The 24,592-nt window shown below is 36.3% G+C and overlaps 1 protein-coding gene across 1 annotated transcript in view; it reads left to right on the forward strand.

The window, feature by feature from the left end:
• The first annotated feature begins 9,331 nt into the window (after positions 1–9,331).
• The window catches only part of GNAT3 (G protein subunit alpha transducin 3), a 53,015-nt gene continuing 37,754 nt past the window's right edge, over positions 9,332–24,592 (forward strand). Inside the window, exon 1 of the mRNA XM_081800642.1 lies at positions 9,332–9,486. Within this exon, the coding sequence (XP_081656768.1) occupies positions 9,369–9,486 (118 nt within the window). The 5' untranslated portion in view covers positions 9,332–9,368. The remainder of the gene's footprint in view (positions 9,487–24,592) is intronic.

The following is a 24,592-nucleotide window of genomic DNA, read 5'->3' on the forward strand; positions in this document are numbered from 1 at the left end:
AGGCTTCTCTCTTTCTTTCAAATGTTGCACCTCTCATACCGTGTCAGTTCTACCTATAACCTGTATCCAAAATCTGACCATTTGTTACCATGGTGAGACTCTAGCCGAAATCATGTTGCCTTTCACTTTCATTATTGTGAAATTTTCCTAGTTAATTTTCAACATGCTATCCAGAATTCTGCTAACCCTGCAATGTTTTCTAATATCTCAGAGAAAAAGTCAAAGTCTGAGTTAACCTAGGAGTCTCTCAACAATCTGGACCACCCATCCCCCCACCTACTAACTATGCTTTATTCTTCTACTACGGTCCCTGTACTCATTCTACTCAAGGCAGTCTGGTTCTCTTACAATTCTTCAATCACACTAGGCCAGTGTCTGCCTCACGGCTTTCACGTTACCATTCCCTTTGCTCAGATTTGTCTTTCTCCAGATGACTTTGTTTTTATTCCTCATCTCTTTGATGCCCCTGCCTAAATGTTACTGAAGTGAACATTCTGCTTCACCACTTAGAACTCTTTTCCTGACTGAGACACTTGTTCTTTCAGCTAATGGGAGTGTTGGCAGCTGAGTCCCTCTTCAGGAACTGTGCTTGACCAAAAGGAGCTGTCTTTCCCAAGGCTTTAACTCCTATCTGAGGGAATCTCCCATCCAATGATTGGACAGCTTGGGAGTATAAGGCTTCATCTCCCTTCTCAGTTATGACTTTGAAGGCTCATTCTAGTTAAAGACTCCTTGTAAATGCATTGTACTTCAGCCTGTGCTCCTGCCAAGTTTTGACTCTAGTTCCATAGAGGCATATCTGCCAAGGGTATGCCCCACTCCACTTTGTCATGTAAATCTGTCTCAGATTCTGTTTCCAGGAAACTTAATCTGAGAGAGTTAGTTCGAGGAGTGTACCTAAGAAGCAGACTCAAAAATGGGACATTAGAAAAAGATTACCCACCCCTTACCCTCAATCTCTAGCCAGCTGAACTATTAGACTCCCTTTACTGGTGATAGCCGCTGACTTCAGTAGCAGTTTAGTTTGTAAACTTTTCACCTGAAGTGGCATACCAGTGAAAGTCAATGTATAGATGAGCAAAATCTTAATGTTTGAGTTAAGGGAAATAGAAATTATAAGGACTGTAGTGGTGGACTATCAATTCACTGGAGAAAGACAATGAAAGGCCAAAAGTGATTAATCAACAGTTAAATGCAAAGTACAAAAGCCAACAGATCTCTTGTGCTGCATAGAAAGAGACTTTCATCTCCTGCAGTAAAGATGAGGATGGAAAAAATGATGATCAGGTGTAGGACTTAACTATAAGGGTAGGAGAGTTCCAAAGAAGATCGAATTTTCAACCTTGGCAAGACTCTTACACCAAAATCAAAGTCCTCATTGGAAAGCAGTGCCTGGTCTGAAGCATCAAAAAACCTTGAATCCTTAGATTTGGACCATCTGGACTAGCAAAAGTAGAATACTCTTCTTTTTTAAAGGCTAGCACTCCCCCTTGCATGAAGACAATACAGAGGCCTTTGTCTTATAACATTTAACCTAATGAAGATCTATAACCACTGCTCCTATAGATCAGGTAAATAACTATAATCTACTTATGACATAACCTGGCCAGGGAAGCTCTGGACCTGCCATCAGAAGAGCCCACATACCAAAAGAACTACAGAAATTAACCAACATGTACAGGAGCTGGAATGCATATACATATATATCATATACATAAACAACTGGATTCTAAGGTTGCTAGATCAAAGGAAGGTGGGACATAAAGTTAGACAAAGGAGAGGTACCATACAGAAGCTTGTTCCTATGATACAGGGTGCCAGCACCCTGGCAGATGGTATTAACACATTTTATAGGATGGCTCTTAGAAGACTGGATATAGTGGTGTCCCATGGAAGATGGTAGAGAAGAGCAACAAGAGGCTTAAAGAAGTTGGCATCCTGGAAAACCAACCAGACTTTAGGAAATGACCAAAAAGTTTTCTATGTATTAAAATAATAAGAAATAGGGGCGCCTGGGTGGCTCAGTTGGTTGGGCGACTGCCTTCGGCTCAGGTCATGGTCCCGGGGTCCTGGGATCGAGTCCCGCGTCGGGCTCCCTGCTCTGCGGGGAGCCTGCTTCTCCCTCTCCCACTCCCCCTGCTTGTGTTCCCTCTCTCGCTGTGTCTCTCTCTGTCAAATAAATAAATAAAATCTTTAAAAAAAATAAAATAAATAAAATAAAATAATAAGAAATACACTAGTGAAGAAAATTTCAGCATTATTGAGATAGCTCTTTATAAGCAGGGGTTAATAAAACATTCAATTACAGACCTAGGCTTCCTCAAAGCAATAAGAATAATAAGATCCCAAAATAAGAAAGACCAGGTTTCAGCACTTAATTATGAGAACAAAACTAAGTATAATATTGTAATGAGAGTCAAATTCAGAGTGGCAGCCCGGAGACCCTTATATGCAGAGATCTATGAAAAAAGTTAATAGAACAGAATGTTCTTAAAGCCCAAATAAATGAGTAGGCAACATAAGTATTTTGCTCAAGTTAAACAACCAGAAAAGTGAAGGGTAATCATTAGAGGATAAGAGTGGTCACTCTCAAAAAAATGTTATGAACTCTTGTTCTATTTCTATACCTGAGCTATTTCTCAAAGCCAGGACCCAATTACTGAAAGATCCTCATGAATGACAAAACTTCAACACCATGAGATATGTATAGGGTGAAGATTCACAAAAGATATCTTATGGGGTCCATGTGAACCGTGATACTTGGGGACCAGCAACAGCATCATGCCCATCATGTTAGAACAGAGACATATGGGAAGCAGGTAATAAATGGTATCCTGGACCATATCGAGGTTACAGTGGATCCACTGGATTCACAGACTCAGTCAGTACTCATTTCTCAACTCCCTAAATGCATAGTTGGAATAAATAAATATGGCAATTGGCAAAATCCTCATATCACTTTTCTGGTTTATTCAGTAAGAGTTAACACAGTGAATATCAAATAGATGCCTATGATATTGCCCCACCCAGCCCCTGGCTGTTACGGTCCTTAAAGGAGGTGTACTGGTCCATTGTGGCTCATTTCAATATAAATCTGAGGGAACATCTCAGCTTTTGAGCTCCCCATAGGAGTGGCTGAATTCTCTGTTGCAACTGCATTGCAATCTAATTTCTACTTCTGTCAATATTGCTTTCTTTACTCACTCACATGGATTGTTCCAAAAAACACTTTCTGGTAAACTCCCTGCATGATTCTTCATATTAAAGTCAGATTTTAGAAAACTTGATCTAAAATAATTACTTTTTCAGTTAGGTCTTCCCTGGACAAGTTATATAAAATTCTAATCTCTCATCCTCATCACAATTTTCATACTCCTTATTTCATTCTGGGTTTGCTTTGTTTTAGATTTTATTTTATTTGGAGGGGGGAGAGCACAGAGGGAGAGTGAGAGTGAGAAGCAGACTCCCCGCTGAGCAGGGAGCCTGACGTAGGTCTCGATACCAGGACCCTGAGATCATGACCTGAGCCAAAGGCAGACACTTAATTGACTGAGCCACCCAGGTGCACCCCCCCTTTTTTTTCATTTTGTTTTCTTTAACACTTGTCACCATCTATAATTCTACATACTTTAAATATTTATCATGTTTATTGTCTGTGTGAGCCCCCATACATACTCACCTTCTAGAATTTAAGCTATATAAGAGGTGTTATTTAATTTGTTTACTGCTGAATCTGCCATGCCTGGTACATAACAGTTGTTAAATATATCAATTGTCAAATAAATTCCTGCAATTCTAGAGGTAATATTTCATACTTGCAATCATGTGGAAAGGAGAATCATGTATTTCCAAGACAGAGCAAAGAGGTGTCAAATACCATATTTCCATCAATTACTTACTATTCACCAACTATTTCAATAAGGAAGATTTCCTCCTTTGTACTCTTAGCTTGGAGCTTGCAAACAGAAGAGAAGCAGAAGGCACGGTCACTGGAAAGTATTCTGCCTCATTAATGAGGAAGAACAAACTAACCAGTGATAGATTCCTCTTAGGAATTTGGAAAGTAAAGGATCACCCAATGGGTGGTAGCAGTTGTGAGGCAAAATGGAGAATATACATATTAGGTTCTTAAAGAATGGATACTACAGAAAAAGTTAGCTATGGAAAGGCGAGATATTCCTACAGAGGAAAGAAAGCATGTGTGAAAGTTAAGTTTGGACATCTAGTTAGGAAAAAGATAAAAGCCTGGCTATAATAGAGAATGTGTTATGAGAAGTAATGGGAAATACATTGGGATAGTTGGATAGTGCTAACTGGATTCTGAGTATATGGTGGCAGGAAACAGTCACAGTGAAGGAGTTCTTTAATTTTTTTCAACAAGAAAAGTATAATCATGAAACTTGGGTTTGAGGGAATTTAACCTGGCACAATTAGACAGGTTACAGTGGAATAGAGCAGAGACTAGAATCCGCAAACCTAAGTAAGAGGTGGTTGCAATTACCAGAACTGAAGTGACTGAAGAGTAAGAGTAAGGGGGTAAGTGGTAGAAATATTGTGTTAAAAAGACATAGTAAAAAAACATCTTAAATAAGATCAGAATCTGGGCCAGGAAGTGGTCCCTTGGAGATAATTATGATTCTCACCTTTGTCGATTAAGCTTATAGCATTTTTTAATTTCAAATAATCATTATATATAAGCATATTCTAGTCTAAAAAGAACATGTAGAATAAGTAAATGTAGAAATCCATTCCAGGGCGCCTGGGTGGCTCAGTTGGTTAAGCGACTGCCTTTGGCTCAGGTCATGATCCTGGAGTCCCAGGATCGAGTCCCGCATCGGGCTCCCTGCTCGGCAGGGAGTCTGCTTCTCCCTCTGATCCTCTCCCCTCTCCTGCATTCTCTCTCTTATTCTCTCTCTCAAATAAATAAATAAAATCTTAAAAAAAAAAAGAAATCCATTCCAATGAATAAAAACACATATTTGTATTATCTCTTAAGACATAAGAGCTGCTTAATGCTGGTATTGTAAATTTATTGCACCACATGAATGTACTAACTTGAAACAGCAAGTTTTGCCTTATTCCCTCAAGATCAAAAGATTGCTCTCAGGAAGTCCCCAAAGATGTGAACTCTCTGGAGGAAATACCATGCACATAGCTCCCAGAAGTGCACATTTGAGTACCATTAGCAAAGGAGGGGTGGTTTGCCTCAAATTTCATGGGAATATATAAGGATAAAGGTCATTGCTAAGGCAGCCAGACAATCCACCCAGGGACCCAGTGTCTGAAGTCAACAGTTCCTATAATATGTGGAAACAAAATAAAGAGTAATACAGATGGTAGCCTGCATTTACAATTTCCAGAAGGAGCTGAGCCACTGAAGCCACTTATGAAAATCAGCCACATATCACATCCTTGGAAGAAATCCAGCTTGAAGCCCAGGTAATACTGGCAAAAGAGACACCTACAAAAACATGGTTTGAAATCTCATTATGAAAAGCAGGTGGGGAATAATTGCATGTCCTCTCAAGCTAGATGTGGAATTATAAATGTAAAATAGTGATTACTCAAACTTTTTTAAAGGCTAATGTCCCCTTCTGAAGATTACACTGAGACCCTGACCAAAAATATCAAGAGGAAAAATTATTCACACCATTCAAAGCTTGTGGTATTTCAGTGACCTTTAGAGCTGAGGACTCTCTCTGTACTTTACCTCAAGCCAATTTTCTTTTGCACAGCCTGGTACCAAAAGAAGATATTCTCAGGCAGGCTGATGCTGTGGGGAAAAAAAAAAAAATTAAAAAGCAACAAGGTTCTACTAAGGACTCTGAGAAACAAACTGAGGGTTCTAGAGGGGAGGGGGGTAGGGGGATGGGTTAGCCTGGCGATGGGTTATTAAAGAGGGCACGTACTGAATGGAGCACTGGGTGTTATACGCAAACAATGAATCATGGAACACTACATCAAAAACTAATGATGTAATGTATGGGGATTAACATAGCATAATAAAAAAAAAAACAAACAAGGCTCTTAGAAGTCATTCTAAATGATTATTCTAAAAGACCATGACATTCCAGTACAATGTCTCCTGCTTTCGAGGTGTGTGTGTGTGTGTGTGTGTGTGTGTGTGTGTGTACACAGAGCGATCTATCCCGTCAGCTGGCTAATACATAGAACTCTAACATTATAGTGTCTTAGATAACTTTATGTTCGTTTTCAAGAACAAAATTTATGGTTGCACTTTTCCCTGAATAAAAAGCTTCTAATTTAGTTACCTTTCTCACTGTCAACTTTTTTTTTTTTAAAGATTTTATTTATTTATTTGAGAGAGAGAATGAGATAGAGAGAGCACATGAGAGGGGGGAGGGTCACAGGGAGAAGCAGACTCCCCGCCGAGCAGGGAGCCCGATGCGGGACTCGATCCTGGGACTCCAGGACCATGACCTGAGCCGAAGGCAGTCGCTTAACCGACTGAGCCACCCAGGCGCCCCTCTCACTGTCAACTTTTATCAATTTTCTCTCACTATGAAATGAGGTTTAACCATAGAAAGGGATTATGCTAGTGTTATTCTTAAGGCTGAGGAAAAAAAAGGTAAATGTTGGGCTAACAGTTGTAATTGTATATATTGACATTATTTCAGACCAAAATTGGGCTTTTTCATTGATTTTTGGAGACACTCTAAAATTTCTAGGTTGTTGAGATAGACCCACTATGACAATGAACCTTGGAAAGGAGCCCTAACCATACCGTCACCTCAGCAGAGCATAAGAAATAAAGAAGACTCCAGGCCTCAATTTATTAGCAAGAAATAAGTTTTGAACATTTCCTATGGGTAACACTGCCAAATACTGTGGACCACATCCAAGCTAGGAAGATATTGTCCCCACTCTAGTGGAGTTTATTATTTTACTTTCATCATTTTCTTAGGCCTGGAAAACTATAATCCTAAATGAAGCCACAGGACTAATAGCTGTATTAACAACCCCAGCTCATTAGTAAGGCTGTGGCCCAGGTACCCAGGGGAGAGAGCTGTAAAAGGAACCTTTCTCTTCTCCCTGGCCCTCCCCAGCCTGCCTCCCCTAAATATAGAAACATCTGGAATTTTATATCAAGCTTATTTGAATCACTGATGAAAAGAAATCATACAATCATCTCCAAGTTGATGACTGAACCTTCTGGGTTACACAGAAAAGTAGAAGTTTATAACTTTATACAGTGCAGAAAATTGCATACAGCCCTGAAGGAGTTGGTCAGTTTAAGTTAATAACCTACTTAGGAAGGCGGAGTAAAATGCACACCTTTTCAAAGCCCAGGTATGTCCCCACCAAAAAGCTGTGGGGTATATTTACTTAAATGCAAATTATATGAAGTGTCTTAGTTCATAATTGTTATGAAACATACATGAATCTTGTATAGTCAATGTACTAGGTATATTTGATTTTGATATAAAAACAATAGGCGAAAACAAATTTATTTTAATGTTTGCTATTTTGCAATGCTGTCATAGTAAACTCTGTGTTCAGGGATGGGTATAAATAAACTAAGCAGTGCAAATCTTATTCCTTTGGGGCAGGCCTTTTGCATTGTAAAAACAGTACCACACGATTTGCACAAAGCCTTGCGTACCTACCTTTCCACATCTTTATGCTATCATAACATGGCTTTGGAGAGGTGAAATCCAGGAGTTTTGACTATGCTTATATATCTACAGCCTAATATTGTATGTGAAAAAGTAAACAAATCAGGAATATGTATTTAATTTGGAAGCCTAAATTTCTTTGTTTTATGAATATGCAAAACCCCACCTGTTCTAACTTTGCACAAGATTTAAAAGAAGGACAACACTGACATGTTGATGGACTGACTGTGTTCTATCATTTCCTGGTTAGGGCACTTTCACAAATCCCAACATATTCACTGAAAGATTTGCCTGCTGCCACAGGTAGCCAACCCTGCTTATAAAATTATATATATTCTATATGCATAATATATATTATATAGTAATTATATAATTATATTATACTATATTATATATAGTAATTATATAATTGAGATATATATCTCAGTATTATATATAAAGTATTAGTATTCTATATAAGGTATTATATAGTATATATATACTATATATAAGTATATATAAAGTATTCTATATAAAGTATTCTATAGTATATATATACTATATATATAAGTATATATAAAGTATTAGGTATAATACTTTATATATATATCAGTTATATATATAATTATATATATCTCAATTATATTATTATATATAAGATATAAATATATCTCAACTACCTAACAAGTACTTTTCTATGCCTCATATAAACAAAAAGTTGTACAACATAATCTTTGTCCCCAACCTTGGAGGTCTTCAAGTGCATGATACCTATTGGGATAGTTGAAAGGCAGGGAATATATTTAGACATATTTACTGTTCTTACTTTTCAGGGAGAACCAAATTACCAACCATTTCAAACAACATTGTTTTTTATTTCCTTGGTACCAAATCAATAAAAGTCAACAACAGCTGTTGCTTAATGGCCCCAAAGAGTGAATGCACTGCCTAAATTGAACACAGTTCAGTGTTTACACCAAGTGGGCCCTCAAGTAATGTTGACGGATTGGCTTTCTCACAAGCAGTAAAAACTCAATTTTTAGAGATGGCTCCTGTAAGACTAAAATCAGTAATTCCAAAGCAGGGTGTGTGTTGAATTCTAGGTTTGTGGCAATACAACAATGTGTTATAAATATAAAAACTACATTTATTTGTTTCCATTTTTTAAAAAAAAATGTTTTCTAGTTAATACTAAGAGATTCCCAATAATTTTGAGTGATAATCTGAATATACAAGACTAGAAATTTGGATGATTCAATATAAATATTCTGATAGTGATACTGGAATGATTATGAAGAATCTGAAGACTCAAATATCTGAAGATACAAGCTTGTTGATTAGTAATAACTTTAAATCACAGTAATAAAGAGCACGTTCCAATTGAACTGTTCATTGCAGATTATCTTTAGTGTATAGATTTGGACCACGTTCTACATTATTGTGCACTATTCTCTAAACAAGATGGGCAAGTTGTTGAAGATATGCCATGAGTGGTCATTTAATTTGAAAGCATAATGAATTTCCCCTTTTGCTTCCAGCCATACAACCATGGGGTTTTGTGGCTTTACCCTTTGATCAGGTGACAGCTCAAAAAGCATCTCCTTAGTCAAAGCAGAATCTCAGAGAGTAAGGGAGTGGGCTGTTAGGAAGCTCAGGAGAGCAGTGCTTCTGCATCCTATGTCCAAGGCAGAGCTGTGCTCGACGTTTGGAAAAGTTTGGGCAAATAAACTAACAAGTATCTAACACCACAAGATGGGGAGCGGAATTAGCTCAGAGAGCAAGGAGTCAGCCAAAAGATCCAAAGAACTGGAGAAAAAGCTTCAGGAAGACGCTGAGCGAGATGCAAGAACTGTAAAGTTGCTGTTATTAGGTAATATTTTTTTTTCCCTTTTGCTTTCAAAACCCCCACTTTTTTTTCAATTATGATGTATTTCCTTTTCTCAAATTTTAATTTCAGGTATATTACCATATGGGGGATGTATAATGAATATGTGCTTGGAAACTTAAAAAGATTTTATATGCCCTCTATAAATGTTTACTTTGCTTGTTTAATATTTTATTTTTTTTGCTTAAGCAGAGAGACAAATATTTATGAGATGATTCAATTCCTCTTTGTTAATAATACAATTTACTATTATTAAAATAAAACTCATATCCATTTATTATTTTATCTCACCCTAATCATTTTCTGAATGTCAGTTATTTAGTACTGAAAACAATCCTTTAATTACAAGTTATAAAGAGTTACATTATTTTGTTTGAACAGAAACATGTTGAATTGTTTGATATCAAATTAGTATGTTATTTAATTACTTGTGCTGTGAAAACCAATTAGTCTCAAGTTATTTAGAGAGTAATGAATGATAAGGTACTTTATATTAATAACACTGTTCAGGCTTCTGAATATTGCCTGTGATACTGTTTTACACTTGTAAAATACTCCATTTAAAGTCTTTTAGGATATTTATATATTGATTCAGGTCAGGAATTATGTTCCTTCTATCTTTTTATCCTTTTAAAACTCAGCACAATGTTTTACCACAACTCTAAATTCAACAAATGTTTAATGAGTTGAAGGAAATCTGTATGCTGCACATTTTTCTAAACATAAAAAATCTAACATATAGTGGTCACAGCAAGAAAAAATGTTTTTGAAATAAAAATCAAGACCTATATAAAGAGATCAAAACAAGAACTTTAATCAGTTGTGTGTTCCTCCTGCTTAGTTACACACAAAAGGACTTCATTTTATTTCAGAATTGTGTATCGTTCACATGAAATACCCTCATTTTTCTAAGTGCCCCCTTTCCTGTGTCTAGTTTGCTCCCAGTGGCAAGAGTGTCTCAGAAACCAACTGTGGGATTCCCAGCACCTGCTCCTCAAAGAAAAGAAAACATTCTCTTCCTTTATGCACAAGTTCTGTGGCTCACACTTGCCCACAGCACTCACAAGTAACCACCTAAGGATGGGAACTTAGAAAGATGTTGGGGCCAGCTCTTATGAAAGCACCGAATATATTTTCCCTCACACTCCAGAGCATTCCCTGAGGCTTTGATCAAGAGTAAAAGTAATGTGGACATAGAAAAAGCAAATAAAAGAAGAGAGGGAAAGCCAAGCACTTCTACAAATGCATTCGGTGTCCCTCTCTTGTACTAAGAACAGTGATAGAAGAGTAATGATAAAATATATTTAAAAATCCCTATGTTGAGGGGCGCCTGGGTGGCTCAGTCGTTAAGCGTCTGCCTTCGGCTCAGGTCAGGATCCCGGCGTCCTGGGATCAAGCCCCGCATGGGGCTCCCTGCTTGGCGGGAAGCCTGCCTCTCCCTCTCCCACTCCCCCTGCTTGTGTTCCCTCTCTCTCTGTCAAATAAATAAATAAAATCTTTTTTAAAAAACACCTATGTTTGAATAAAATTTCCGAAAGACTAGACCTATTCTCAATACACCAGTTATTTTTAGATCAAAGCGGTTGAGTTAGATCAAGAAAAGAGGGTAACTTTTAATACCAGAGATAAAAAAAGAATCACTAGGAGCACTATTTTATCTTTTACTTTCCCCAGACAGTCACAGTTTCATAAATTCAGTTCCAAAGTTACCAGACAATACGCTTGGATTTATTTGGTTCCGACAATATGTGCACCGAACTTCTTATTTACACAAGTGAATCAAATTCTCAAGTCTTCCTCTTTCAGTTTAGTCCAAATATTTGTCTTAAGTTTTCCCTTCTGGACTCTTGAGTTCTATGCATGATCATTCAATTGTCAAGTTCAAAACAACAAAGTCTTGTAAAAACTCTGCTTCAATCCTCATTTTTTCCTTGAACTCAAATTCTCTAGTCATTTTTTATATGCAATATGGCCTCATTAAGACATACGAGCATTCAGTGGAACTAACCTAAACCTTGCCATCCTTCTACACTCAAATCCCCTCACGAATGAAATTTAACCTCTCCCATCATTGAAACAATGATTCCTATTCATGAGAGCAGTCTAAGCAACAGTTTTTATGTGTATCAATGTGTGTGTGTCATGCGGGACCGACCAGTTAAGGCTTGGTAGTGATCAGATCCTGATTCTAACTCAATTTTTTAAAAGATTCAAATTGAAAAATATTTTTGACATAAGTCATGCTTTATGCTGATCCTCTTATCTAATAAATTCTAGGTGCTTAAACACATAACACAACTTACCAAATTTAACATGTGCTGTAAAGAAGATGTACCATTTGGTATTATTGCAGGACACAAGACTTCACTGAAGTTAAAGAGCTATCTAATGGCTATTTTACAAATAAAGAATCACCTTGCAGACAGGTTCCCTCTTTATTATGCCTTTCAGACATTTAGTAATATTACAGAAGAGATGCCACATCTTTTTCCTTCGCAAAAAGCAGGCTTCTAGGAAACACTGGAGATGACTCAGACATCCCGGCCACATGTGAAAATTGCTATCAGGACAATAATGTCATATGCTTTAAAAAGAGGGGGGAAAAAGCCTGTAAAGATGCCCCGGAAAGAGTACATTTTAATAAGAAGAACAAATTCTAATGAATAACATGTTCTCTTTTGGAGAATTCCTAAGTTAGTTATTTTTTAAAGACTTAATTTATAAATGTCTGATTAAACTTTATTTCTGTTGAAAAGAAATACCTGTCATTAAATTGCAGAATCAGTGTGGATCATTTCCATTCTTTCCATGTCCCTTCTCTTTATATTTTACATTAACTTCTTTAGTACTTCTGTAAGTTCAGAGCTTAATGGGAAATATAAGGAAAACTTAGCTTTGTTTTCTCTTCATATTTGAAACACAGTCATATTTATTCTACAATTTTCAGTTATGATATTATAATTAGCTTTTAGCCAGTGATTTCCAGCACTATCCTGGACTGTTCATCATTCATTTTCTTTTAACTCTAAACCTTTATATTCTTTATTTTTCTATGTGCTATATTATAAATGTCACATAACTTTTTAATGGTGCTATTTGAGCTTTATTGTCTTAAAATATTATTGCAATCATCTAACTCTTAGAAACATGAACCTGAACATCCAAATACAAAAGAATATCTACTTTAAATGTGTTTATATTTACTTAGGTAATCAACATTTTCAAATTTTTCAAATGGCCCCACTTACTCAACAAATGGATATTTTAGAAAGTGTATCATTTTTCCAGTATGACAGTAGGAGAATTATAATAATTCTGACACTGTCTAAAAGCTTATTTCAAAATAATTGGTAAAACAAAATCTGCACAGCAGAATTGACTAAATAGGCGTATCTACCTGGCAGAGTGGAGAGAATGTAATTCAAAACAAATGAGTACAATGTGTTTTTAAGCCATGTGAGATTAAAAAAAAAATTGATTTAATGCTTTCATTATGTTATGCCTTTTTCACATCTCTGAGGTACCTCAGGCTAGCCACATAACCTCAGAGAAATGGTGGGTATCAAAGTATTTTATAAACTGTAAAAATCCAGACAAATGTGATTTTTGTTGTGTAATAGATTTGCAAAACTGAAATAAGTTGAATGTCAATGTATACAATTTTTCTTCCTTTTGTTTTCCTCTTATGTATACCTAAGAGAAAAGAAGACAGAAATTCAGGTTAAATCAAAGTTCTTACTTTTATTCTTTCCTTTTTAAAGTAGGTCTACTTGGAGAGTTTTCAAATTTTCTCCAAAATGCGATGAACCATTTGCACCATAACAATTTGAAAGTTCCAAAAGCAAAGCCAAATATTTATAATGTTGTATTTATTTGCCACCAATGACACATGGCAGTATCAAAGAGCTCTATATAATGTCCTCTTTCCCAACAGGCAAAAAGAACTTAGACAAATGTTTTGCATATATTTGGTTGTTTGTTTTAAGTTAATCTATCTTAAATAAGCAGCACATCTTATACATAGACTCGGGTCTCTCACATAAAAGATGCAAACCATTTATTAAGGCATTCCATATTTAGCCAAATGACAGTATTTGCTAATGAGATTAAGTACTCTGGAAAAGACTGGTTAACTCTAACTTAACAGAACCTCTCTAGTAATATCACAGAATTTTTTGCATTCACTTTTTTTCATTCAAACTCTGAATTACTGATTCAAGAGCAAGCGATACTGTACCTTTAAAAACATTTACATAAGCACCAGGAGCAGCTAACAAAAAGTCACTTACACCTCCAAACTGTTAGAGAGATAGGAGGGTAGTGAACTTTTGAGAGCATAATAACTCCATGATAGATTTCACATAAAATATACCTCCAGTTAAGATTTTAGACTCAAACTCAGAATCCATCTGCTTATCTAAGTTTTCTCCAAGTATTGATGTGTAAATACATCAGTGTAGCCTTGAACCTATAGAAGTAGGATTGATTCAATGTGAAACTGAGGATGAGACCCACCAAGATGTGGAAAAACACCCATTCTGTTCATTAGATTCTGATGCTTTAAAGCAGATTTCACAGCTTTCATTCCTGCCTCAGTATTTCATATTCAAATAGAATAAATGTGCTACTTAGAATTGTTCCTTTTTTAAGATATCTGAAAGTTTCAATCTCTGACCAGCATTTTATATTCTCTCATTCTTTTCGACTCTTGCTGAGTTAGTTCTTTGATTTCATATACTTTCCTGACCCCTTCAATCAGAATCAGCCATTTTAGCTTCATTCCTCTGACAGTTCTGAAATATCCTGTCCCTTTAATCTTTTGCCTTGAGATTCATACCCTCAACCCTAGCTAATTCCTCAAAATTCTCCATTCACCATTGTTCTAATACACTGAAGCCAACCAAGTTCCACCAAAGTGATGCTATTCAACATCTTTTCAGCCCTTAGGGATGACCTAACCCTGACCCCCACGCATACTCCTAATTTCCTTCATTCCCAGGTGTTGTAGAATAAAATGGTATCATTTTCTGTTTCCTGGCTGACAAATTTCTGTTTTTAACTTCAGCTGGGCCGATAATTATTTTACTTAGTCCTAGTTTTCTCCTAAAGTTATCCAAAGGGAAGCTGTTTCTGTATTCTCGATACCACTTTCATCTAAAACTCCTCCTCCTCTCGCCTCACCCTAGATGAACATCCGTGTACCAGATAGTGATCAATCATCATCTCCAAATCTCACTGAACTATTCCATTTTCAGTTTAAAGCTAATTTCATCCTCTATGTTATAAATTTTATCCTCTTCCATATCTTAAGAATTTTGCTTTTTGAATTATTTTTTCTTTTCCTTTTTTTTAAAGCAATAGAAGTTTATTAAGTGAATTTTCAGAATTCTCTACTGGCTCCTTCCTCTTGGCATATAGAGATATTTCTCTCCATTAGCCTAAAAAACATTCTTTGACTCCATAATCTCCTTGAATTGACCTTACACAGGTATCTTTTTAAACATGTTTTTGCATTGAAATACTTCTCATAGTGTTTGCTCACTGCTTGTTTTCTTACCCTCTACATTCTCTTCAGTTAATTACAATCTACCTGTGTATCTTCCTCTCTACTAAAATGCTATCTCTCATAAAGCCCTGATAACCCCCAGTTCACAAAACTCAGACCTCGGTAATTTTGCATCTCTCTTCTTTCTTCATCCTGTAAGACTGCAATACCCTCTAGTGTTTTATATCCTCTCACTGCTCCCTTTATTGAAACTTGCTTCTTCTCCCCATTCTTAAGTGGTTTCACCTATCAAAGTTTGTCCTTGGATCTTATATTTTGCAATCTGTCCTCTTGGGGACCTCACATCAGAAGTTAATGATCTCTTCTGGAAGAAGGACACTAATATCCTTCCTTTGCCCATGTTTTGATCCATATTTGCAAATTTGTTATTTATCAGTGAACTGATTGCAACTTAGGAGATCTCAAAATTATTTTTCAGGTTTATCTTGCTGCCTATTTATCCTTAAACTTTGTATTTTATGAGGCTCCCCATTATATTCTTTCTCCTTATATCAATTCTGTACTTAATTTTCTTTAACTCCTTTGTGATCATTCTTTGTCCATTGCCCGAGGGCAACCTTGTGGCAAAGTTGAGTTTTATCTCTATCTCTGATAGAATGGATCTCATATTTCTCCACTGCTTGCTATTGTTTTCAATCTACAAAAACACCCCTATGAAATAGATATTATTTTCATTATACAGATAAGAATCTTAAGAAATTAAGAAGATAATTCAGTTTCTAAGATCACAAATTAGCTTACAAGAAAACAAAGCCTCTTATTTTTATCCGTGACAGTTTTAAATTCTTATCTGCATTCTAAGGTCTATGAAAACAAACATGTCAGGCTTTGTTCCTCATTGAATTCCTATGGCTTAGCACAGGAATGCATGCATGCATGATGTATGTATGGAAGAATGACAGAATCGGAATCTAAAATATTTCTGTAAGCTGTTCATAGTGTCTAAAGCATACACATACATTTGATATGTGGAAACAGAGCTTAAAAAAAGCCATATGTCTTCCCATAAAGAGCTTGTTTAATTCAATTGGAAGATATTGATAGGTTTTCAGAATGTAAGTGAGAAAGATAATATTTGGATTTTTTTTGGGGGGGGGGGTCAAAAACCATCCTGGCTATACTATGAGACAAAGATTTTATAAGAATGATTGAGGTAGGTGGGCCATCTAGGAAACTGTCACTACTATGCAAATACTTGATGAGATTGTAAGTTAAGGTGGAAATTACAAGTTTGGAAGTAAGATTTGAGGGACATCCAGAGACAAGGTCAACAGAACTTGGTAGCTGACTGCATATGGTTTTTTTTTTTAAAGATTTTATTTATATATTTGACAGAGAGAGATAGTGAGAGAGACAGAGATCACAAGCGGGGGAGAGGCAGCAGAGGGAGAGGGAGAAGCAGGCTCCCCACTGAGCAAGAAGCCCAATGCGGGGCTCGATCCCAGGACTCTGGAATCATGACCTGAGCTGAAGGCAGCGGTTTAACCAACTGAGCCCCCCAGGCGCCCCTGCATATGGGTTTTAAGTGAAAGGAATGATTAAAGGTGAAATTGAATATGGTGATCATTTTATTCATTGGTATGTGAAAGGCAAGACAAAGTTTAAGTTGGGGAAGATATGAAAGGAGAAATGATTTAGGACATTCAAATGGGTGATGTTTATAGCACAATCAAGTGGAATACCTATTAAATAGATGAATATATGGGTCTGGAAATTAGGAGGGACAATTCCAGTGAGCACTAGAGATTTGATATATTCAATCCTCTGTTTTCCTTTGCCCAATTATCAAATGTGGATAAAATAACCATGTAATTAACCAAGGCCTTTTTTTTTGAAACTTTATTATTTAAAAAAAAAAAAGGTGTTTAAATGCCTGTTCCACAATTAATGAACATTTAGACAAATCTATCTATCATCTATATTTCTAATTAAAATAGGCCTCTTTGGGGGAAACCACATAATTCTGTATTTTAGTTTCTTCCCTTTTCAGCCTAAAACATATAGTAATAAGAAAGAGGACATATTTTTAAAATACTTTTTTTTTCTTTTAAGATTTTATTTATTTGACAGAGAGACGCAGCGAGAGAGGGAACACAAGCAGGGGGAGTGGGAGAGGGAGAAGCAGGCTTCCCGCGGAGCAGGGAGCCCGATGCGGGGCTCGATCCAAGGACCCTGGGATCACAACCTGAGCCGAAGGCAGACGCTCAATGACTGAGCCACCCAGGCGCCCCTAAATACTTCTTAAAATCCAAAAAGGCTCATATCATCTTTTAAATATTATATTTTTAAAACAAGTATAATTGGAAGTACTTAAATAAAATTTCATTAGAAAAGATAGTACATAGCCACAATATTTCTCACAAATGAAACATGCTTAGTTTGCCTGATAAGGTATCTTATAGATTTGTGATGCTTATTAGTATTCTATCACAGAAATAGGTACTCAGACATACTAATAGTCATAGAAATATATCTAACACCATAAGCATACTGATGTGATGCACAAAAAAACCCCATATTATTTATATCATATTTATGCTAAAATATTTATGTTGAATCTAATCAGATAAATTCAGAACACTGGACATTATATAAGAAGTTATCATAGGGGCCCCTGGGTGGCTCAATCATTAGGCGTCTGCCTTTGGCTCAGGTCATGATCTCAGGGTCCTGGGAACAAGCCCCGCATTGGGCTCCTGGCTTGGCGGGAAGCCTGCTTCTCCTTCTCCCACTCCCCCTGCTTGTGTTCCTGCTCTCGTGTTCTCTCTGTCAAATAAATAAATCTTTAAAATAAATAAATAAATAAATAAATAAATAAATAAATAAATAAAAGAAGTTATCCTAGACCTACAAAAATGCTAATGTCATAAAAACAAAATAAAAACAATATGAAAATGGAAATATTCTAACTTAAACAAATTTAAATGTCATAATAAACAGAGGGAATATATAAACCTTGACTGGATCTTGGATCCAAGAAATATAAAAGGTATGAAAACCATTTTTTGGAACAATCAGATAAAACTGGATGTAGAAAATATAGTAGATCAAGGGCGTCTGAGCGGCTCAGTCGTTAAGCGTCTGCCTTCAGCTCAGGTCATGATCCCAGGGTCCTGGGATCGAGCCCCGCATCGGGCTCCCTGCTCTTCAGGAAGCCTGCTTCTCCCTCTCCCGCTCCCCCTGCTTGTGTTCCCTCTCTCGCTGTGTCTCTCTCTGTCAAATAAATAAATAAAACCTTTAAAAAAAAAAAAGAAAATATATTAGATCACATTTTGGATTAATATAAATTTTCTCAAACATGAAACTAGTATTGTGATTTTATAGAAAAAAAATGACCTTATTCTTATGCATTCTGAAGTATTTCTGGGTAAAGTGCTGCTTCCGAAGGTTCAGCAAAACAAAGCATATTATATATATGTATATACATATATAACATTATTTCATATATATATATGAAAGAAAAGAAACATGACAAAACATTAACAATTGGTAAATGATATAAAATATAGGTTTTTAGGGGAGTCCAGGGAAGATGGTAGAGTAGGAGGATGCTCAGCTCACCTTGTTCCTTGGACACACTGAGAGAACAGCTACACATATGCAACTCTGACAATGACCTGAAGACTGGCCAAACAGACCTTCCACAGTTAATTGTAGAGAGGAGTCTACATCAAAAAGGGCAGGAGCGGTGGAGATGCAGTTGTGAACCAAACCCCCAGTGAGACTAACCACAAACAGGAGGGACACCACAAGTGCAGCAAAGCAAGAGGATCAAATTCCACCCCAGGTACCCCAGGAACAGGGAACTCATGGTGGGAGGACACGTTTCCATAAGGTCTGGCTTTGAAAACCAGTGGGGCTTAAATTTGAGAGGTTTTACAATCAGTGGGGTTTAACCCCGATTACTTTAAAAATCAGTGGGCTTAACTCCAGGAGAGTCAGAAGGCAATAGGAAACTGAGTCTCTGCCCTTAAAGAGCCCCCCCAACCACCACACTGTGCAAGCAGCCCCAGCAGGGAACGGCACCGTTCCAAAATGATTCCTGTCTTGGGGAGAAGGGAAGATAACCCCCAACACCAGCACACCACAGTTCCTTCATCCAAGCTTCATAGCTGTCTACACAGGGAGCAAGCCCTGCCACTGGATATGTCTGCACCCAATACATTGCAGCTGGCTGGGCAGAAAACAAGCACAACTCAGTGACGACAGTAGGGCACCTGCAGCCACACAGGAGACACCTCTGGATCATCTGGTTCTGGTGACCGGGGGGGGGGGGGCATTGTGATACAGGGTACCACAGGACCTCTTCTACACAAGGCCACTATTTTGAAGACCAGGAGATGTAGCTGATCACCCTATTACACAGAGGCAAACACAGAATTAGACAAAATGAGACAGAGGAATAGGTCTCAAATGAAAGAATAAGACAAAATCACAGCAAAAAAAGCTAAGTGAAACAAAGATAAATATGTGTGGTAGAGAATTCAAAGTAATTGTCATAAGAATACTCACTGGACTTGAGAAGAATGGATAAACTCAGTGAGAGCTTTCACAAAGATACAAAATATAAAAAACAATCAGTCAGAGATGAAGCATTCAATAGTGAAAATAAAAAATACTCCACAGGGAATCAAGAGCAGATTGGAAGATGCAGAAGAACAAATCAGCAATGTAGAAGAGAGTAATGGAAAGCAAGCAAGCTGAACAGCAGAAAGAGTAAAAAATGGGAATCGGTTAAGGGAACTCAGTGACATCATCAAGAGTAATCATGTCTGGGGGAGGAAACAAACATTCAGGACCAGGAATCACAGAAAGTCCCTAACAAGATTAACCCAAGGAGGTCCATGCCAAGACACATAATAATTAAAATAGCAAAAAGTGATGATAAAGAGAGAATTTTAAAAGCAGCTAGAAAAAAAGAAAACCGTTATATACAGGGCAACCCCATGAGGCTCTTTGCAGATTTTTCAGCAGAAACATTGGAGACCAGAAGAGAGGGGCATAATATATTCCAAGAAAGGTAAAAACCTGCAACCAAGGATACTATGCCCATCAAGGTTATCATTTGGAATAGAAGGAGAGATACAGAGCTTCCCAGATGAACAAAGTTAGAGGAGTTCATTGCCACTAAATCAGCCTGACAAGTAATGTTAAAGGAAATTCTTTGAGTGGAAAGAAAAGGTCATAACTAGATGAAAATTATGAAAGGAAAAGATTTCACAGGTAAAAGTAAATACAGAGTAAAGGTAATGGATTTCTCACTTACAAAGCCAGTGTGAAAGGTTAAAACACAAAAGCAGTTAAAATCAATTATATCTACAAAAAATAAGTCAAGGGATATAGAAAATTAAGTATATAAAATATAACTTTATATACCTAAAACATCAATGAGGGAAGGAAAATTTCATGTTTTTAGAATGTGCTTGAACTTAATGACTATTAGCTTAATACAGACTACTGTACATGTGAGATGTTATATATGAACCTAAAGGTAATCATAAATCAAAAACCTGTAACAGATACACAAAAAATAAAGAAAAAGGAATACAAGGGTAACATTTAAAGAAAGCCATCAAATCACAAGGGAAGAGGGCAAGAGAAGAAAGGAACAGAGAACTACAAAAACAACCAGAAAACAATTCACAAAATGGCAATAAGTACATACCTATGAATAATTACTTTAAATGTAAATGGACTATATGCTCTAGTCAAAAGGTGTGGGTGACCAAATGGATTAAAAAAACAAACAAAAGTCTGGGACCAGATGCCTTCAAAGGTAAATTCTACCAAGCATTAAGAGTGAATACCTATTCTTCTCAAGCTAGTCCAAAAAAAGGAAGAGGAAGGAAAACTTCCAAATGTCTTCTATGAGACCAGTATACTCTAATACCAAAACCAGACAAAGACACCACAAAAAAAAAAAAAAAAAGGAAAAAAGAAAAGAAAAAAAAAAAAAAAGAACTACCAGGCCAGTATCTCTGATGAACGTACATGCAAAAGTCCTTAAAAAATATTAAATTGAATTCAACAATACATTAAAAGAATCATTCACCACAATCAAGTGGAATTTATTCCAGGGATGCAAAGGTGGTTCAATATTCACAAAATCAATGTGATATATCACATTAATAAGAGAGGGGATAAAAAACACATGATCATCTGAAAAAGCTTTTGACAAAATAGAATATACATCCATGATAAGAACTTTTAGCAAAGTGGGCCTACAGGAAACATACTCAATGGTGAATAACTAAAAACTTTTCCTCTAAGATCAACAAGATAAGGATATTCACTTCACAACTTTTATTCAACACAGTACTGGAAGTTCTGGGCACAGCAATCAGACAAGAAAAAGAAATAAAAGGCATCCAAATTGGTAAGGAAGAAGTAAAACACACTATTTGCAGATGACATGTTACTGTATGTAGAAACCCCCAAAGATTCCACCAAAAATATTACTAGAACTGATAAATTAATTCAGTAAATTTACAGCATACAAAATTAATATACATAATCAGTTGCATTTCTATACACTAACAATGAAGTAGCAGACTTTTAAAAAGCCCCATTTACGGGCGCCTGGGTGGCTCAGTCGTTAAGCGTCTGCCTTCGGCTCAGGTCATGATCCCAGGGTCCTGGGATCGAGCCCCGCATCGGGCTCCCTGCTCAGCGGGAAGCCTGCTTCTCCCCCTCCCACTCCCCCTGCTTGTGTTCCCTCTCTCGCTGTGTCTCCCTCTGTGTTGAAAAATAAATAAAATCTTTAAAAAAAAAAAAAGCCCCATTTACAATTGTACCAAAAAGAATAAAATACCTAGGAATAAATTTCACCAAGGAGGTGAAAGACCTATACATTGAGAACTATACAATATTGAGGAAAGAAATTGAAGACAACACAAACCTATAGGTTCAATGCTCATGCACTGAAAGAATTAATGCCATTAAAATGCCCATACTACCCAAAGCAATCTACAGATTCAATACAATTTCTAGCAGAATACCAATAGTATTTTTCACAGAACTAGAATAAATTATCCTAAAATATTTATGAAATCACAAAAACCCTGAATAACGAAAGCAATTTTGAGAAAGAACAAAGCTGGAGGCATCACAATCACAGATTTCATGATATACTACTGAGTTTTAGTATTCAAAATAGTATGGTACTGGCACAAAAATAGACAAATAGATCAATGGAACAGGATAGAGAGCCAAGAAATAAACACATGCCTATAAGATCAACTAATCTATGACTAAGGAGGAAAGAATATACAATGGGGAAAAGACAGCTTTTTGAATAAATGGTGTTGGGAAAAGTGGAGAGTTACATGCAAAAGAATGAAACTAGACTACAAAAATAAACTCAAAATGGATTAAAGACCTAAATGGGAGACCCAAAACATAAAACTCCTGAAAAAAAAAAATAGGCAGTAATCTCTTGGACATCACTCTTAGCAATTTATTTATGGAAATGTCTCCTCAGGCAAGGGAAACAAAAGCAAAAATAAACTACTGGGACTACAACAAAATAAAAAAAACATATATATATATATATATGCACAATAAAGGAAACCATCAACAAAAAAAGGCAACCTAGTGAATGAGAGAAGATATTTGCAGATGTTATCTCTTATAAGGAGTTAATATCCAAAATGTATAAAGACCTTATATAACAATACCAAATGATCATCATCATCATCCAATTAAAAAATGGACAGAGAACCTGAATAGACATTTTCCCAAAGACCTACAGATGGCCAAAAGACACATTAAGAGATGCTCCATATCACTAATCATCATCAGTGATGCAAATCGAAACCATGGGATGCAGGGAAATGCAAACCAAAACCATGGTGACCTATCACCTCATACCAGTCAGAAATGCTAGTATCAAAAAAGACAAGAAATAACCAGTGTTGGCAAGGATGTGGAGAAGGGAACCCATATGCACTGTTGGTGAGAATGGAAGTCGGTTCAGCTACTGTGGAAGACAGCTTGCAGTTTCCTCAAAAAATTAAAAATTGAAATGTTGTATGATCTAGTAATTTCACTGCTGGATATTTACCCAAAGAAAATGAAAACACTAATTTGAAAAGACATATGCACCCCTCTATTTACTGCAACATCATTTACAATAAGCAATATATAAAAGCAACCCAAGTGTCTACCAATTGCTAAATGGATAAATAAGATGTGGTAAATACAATGGACTCTCACTCAGCCATAAAAAAGAATGAAATCTTGCTGTCTACAACATGAATGGACCTAAAGGTATCATGCTAAGTAAAACAAGTCAGAGAAAGATGCATACCATATGATTTCACTCCTATGTGGAATCTAAAAAGCAAAACATGTGAACAAACAAAAACCAAACAGACTCTTAAATATGGAGAAGTGGTGGTTGCCAGAGGAGTAATGCGTTGGGAAGACGGGCGAAACAGATAAAGAGGATTACAAGCTTCCAGTCATAAAATATATAAGTCACGGAGATGAAAAGTACAGCAGAGGGAATATAGTCAATACTATTGTAATAACACTGTATGGTGACAGATGACGAATATACTTATTTGGTGAGCATTTATTATATACTCAATATATACCATTGAAGAATGTATAGAACTGTTGAATCAATATGTTGTATACCTGAAACTAATATAACACTGTATGTTAATTATACTTGAATTTAAAAAATAAAATAGAGGTTTCCAATGTACTATTTTCTCAAACTTCTGCAGGTTTTAAGATTATTAGAATAAAATGTCTGGGAAAAATAAGTGTAATAAGTGATAATAAACAATTATTATCTGGCAAAAGAAAATGTACAAATTTATCTACAAATTCAGTATATGACTTTACAAATAAATCCGACCAATTATCTCATGAACAAATCATTTAAAAATTACATGAAGAAAGAAATACCTCTTAATGCATTATTTGATAACCTTGACAACAAAATTTAACAGACGGTGACGGGCCTATCTCCCTCCTTAGAAACATAAATACAAAGACCAAAGCCAATATTAGCAAGCTGATTCTAACAATGCATGAAATATAAGAAAAAAAAAGTGTGTGTGTGGGCGGGGGGGGGAGTTATCTCAAGATTGCATGGTTAAAATAGTATTAGAACATTAATATCATTCACTACATTGTCACATTAAAGGAGAAAAATCATTATAGTTATGTTAGAAGCTGAACCAAACACAAATAATAAATTTCCTTCATCCGTTCCTGATAAAAACTCTTATCAAACAAGCTATAAAGGCAATTCCCTTAACCAGATAAGTAGTATGTATAAAACCCTTCAGTGGTTGTCATAGTTAACTACTGTTAGCCCTGTTTACTACACTGTTAGCGTTGTTACTACCAATAGTGAACAAGGGCTAGTGATGATTCAGGCACTTGACGCAGTTTCCTGCCCCTCACCCTTTCCTATTCAATGCTCGTACCGGGGATTTGGGTGAAGGTGGATAGGCAGCATTTCACACTCAAGTTAGATTCAGAGTTTGGCAACATATAGTGACAAACAAA

The sequence above is a fragment of the Leptonychotes weddellii genome, chromosome 12 (genome assembly GCF_054177405.1).
Source record: "Leptonychotes weddellii isolate Sample4059 chromosome 12, ASM5417740v2, whole genome shotgun sequence".
Taxonomy (NCBI): Eukaryota; Metazoa; Chordata; class Mammalia; order Carnivora; family Phocidae; genus Leptonychotes; species Leptonychotes weddellii.